A 1,345-nucleotide genomic window follows, 5' to 3' on the forward strand; every position below is an offset into this window, starting at 1 on the left:
AATATACTATAACATTATTATTTTCAAGAATGAGACGTTCAGAAATATATTTCTCGAAGATAAAACATATATGAGATTAAGCCAGGAAGGCTGGTGCTTGGGAGGTGATGTTCTGTGTTGTTAAACACGATGCTGGAATATTATAAACGGTACGGCAACACATAAAATGTCGCCAACAATTGGTCGGGTGTATTGGACGCCTCGAATGCGAGTGTCTATAAATCACACGACCACACAGTTATTCCATAAATGTTAGTTTCCTTTTTCATGTAGATTATTTATAGTGCCTTATGTAGGCCAGATTCTTGTACTGGTTTTCGCACTGTCCATTTCTTAAATATCATCTAAGGTGGTTATCATGTACTGATTACGAGCTGCAGCACAGCAGTAATTGTCCTTGGCAACCTTTCTTTAGTCACCGACGTACCCAGTGTTTAGTGAAACTGGTAACTTAACAAATCCTTTTGGTTTCCACTCCAGGGAGATCTTTACCCGGGTGGAAGCAGAACCTGAGTGTGTACTCCGAGTGTCGTGTGACGTTGCCCTGCAACTTCCAGTTCCACCGCTTCCCCTTCGGCTCCCACGTGTGCAACGGGACCTTCTACTTCCTCAAGGCTGCCGTCGAGATGATGTGGAAGAGAAAAACTACAGTGGACGACGCTGAATATAACGGGGACTCCAACCTCCTCGACTTCCGTCTCGTCAACGTCACAAGCGAAACCGCCGTCACTCCCCTGACGGACGGCAAAGAGCTGACTTTCCTGGTCATCAGCCTCCATCTGCAGAGCCTGTTCGACTACCACCTGCTGAACAGCTTCGGCCCGAGCGCCCTCATGTTCGTCATCTGCTACGCCACGCTCTTCATCCCCATCAGCGACTTCAACGAGAGGATCATGGTGTCCCTCACCGCCATGCTGGTGCTGGCGGCGCTCTTCTCACAGGCCACCGACTCCTACGTGAAGACGCCCTACTTTAAGCTCATAGATATCTGGTACGCCATCATCATCGCCCTCTGCTTCATCATCGTCCTCGTCAACGTGGGCGTCAATCGAGTCCGGCTTCAGGGCGGGTATGAAGCCCTGGAGGGTGTGCCGAAGGAGAGAGGTAGAGCAGATTGGACGAATATGGTTTGCAAGATACTCATTCTTCTGGTCTTCGTCATTCTTGTGCTGGTATTTGCTCTGTTTGCAGCCGAGATTGTCTAACTGCTGCCCGCGTGTTCTTCCCTTCTCGAATATCTCCCCAACTTACTGAAACTGGGAACATGTAAGATAGGTTGTAGGTTTGCTTGCTGAATTATATGTACAGATAGGTGGCTCCACAAGTGTGCATATATATATTTAGA

The 1,345-nt window shown here is 48.0% G+C and overlaps 1 protein-coding gene across 1 annotated transcript; it reads left to right on the forward strand.

Annotated features, from left to right (window-relative positions):
• Positions 1 to 480: 480 nt before the first annotated feature.
• On the forward strand, positions 481 to 1,276 carry LOC119591006 (gamma-aminobutyric acid receptor subunit gamma-2-like; the record flags this gene model as incomplete). Its single annotated transcript, XM_037939739.1, is given in 1 exon segment — positions 481 to 1,276. A coding segment is annotated over 1 exon segment (725 nt), but the record flags the coding sequence as incomplete, so codon positions are not given.
• Positions 1,277 to 1,345: the final 69 nt, after the last annotated feature.

This window comes from Penaeus monodon, chromosome 28, assembly GCF_015228065.2.
Source record: "Penaeus monodon isolate SGIC_2016 chromosome 28, NSTDA_Pmon_1, whole genome shotgun sequence".
In the NCBI taxonomy this organism is placed as follows: Eukaryota; Metazoa; Arthropoda; class Malacostraca; order Decapoda; family Penaeidae; genus Penaeus; species Penaeus monodon.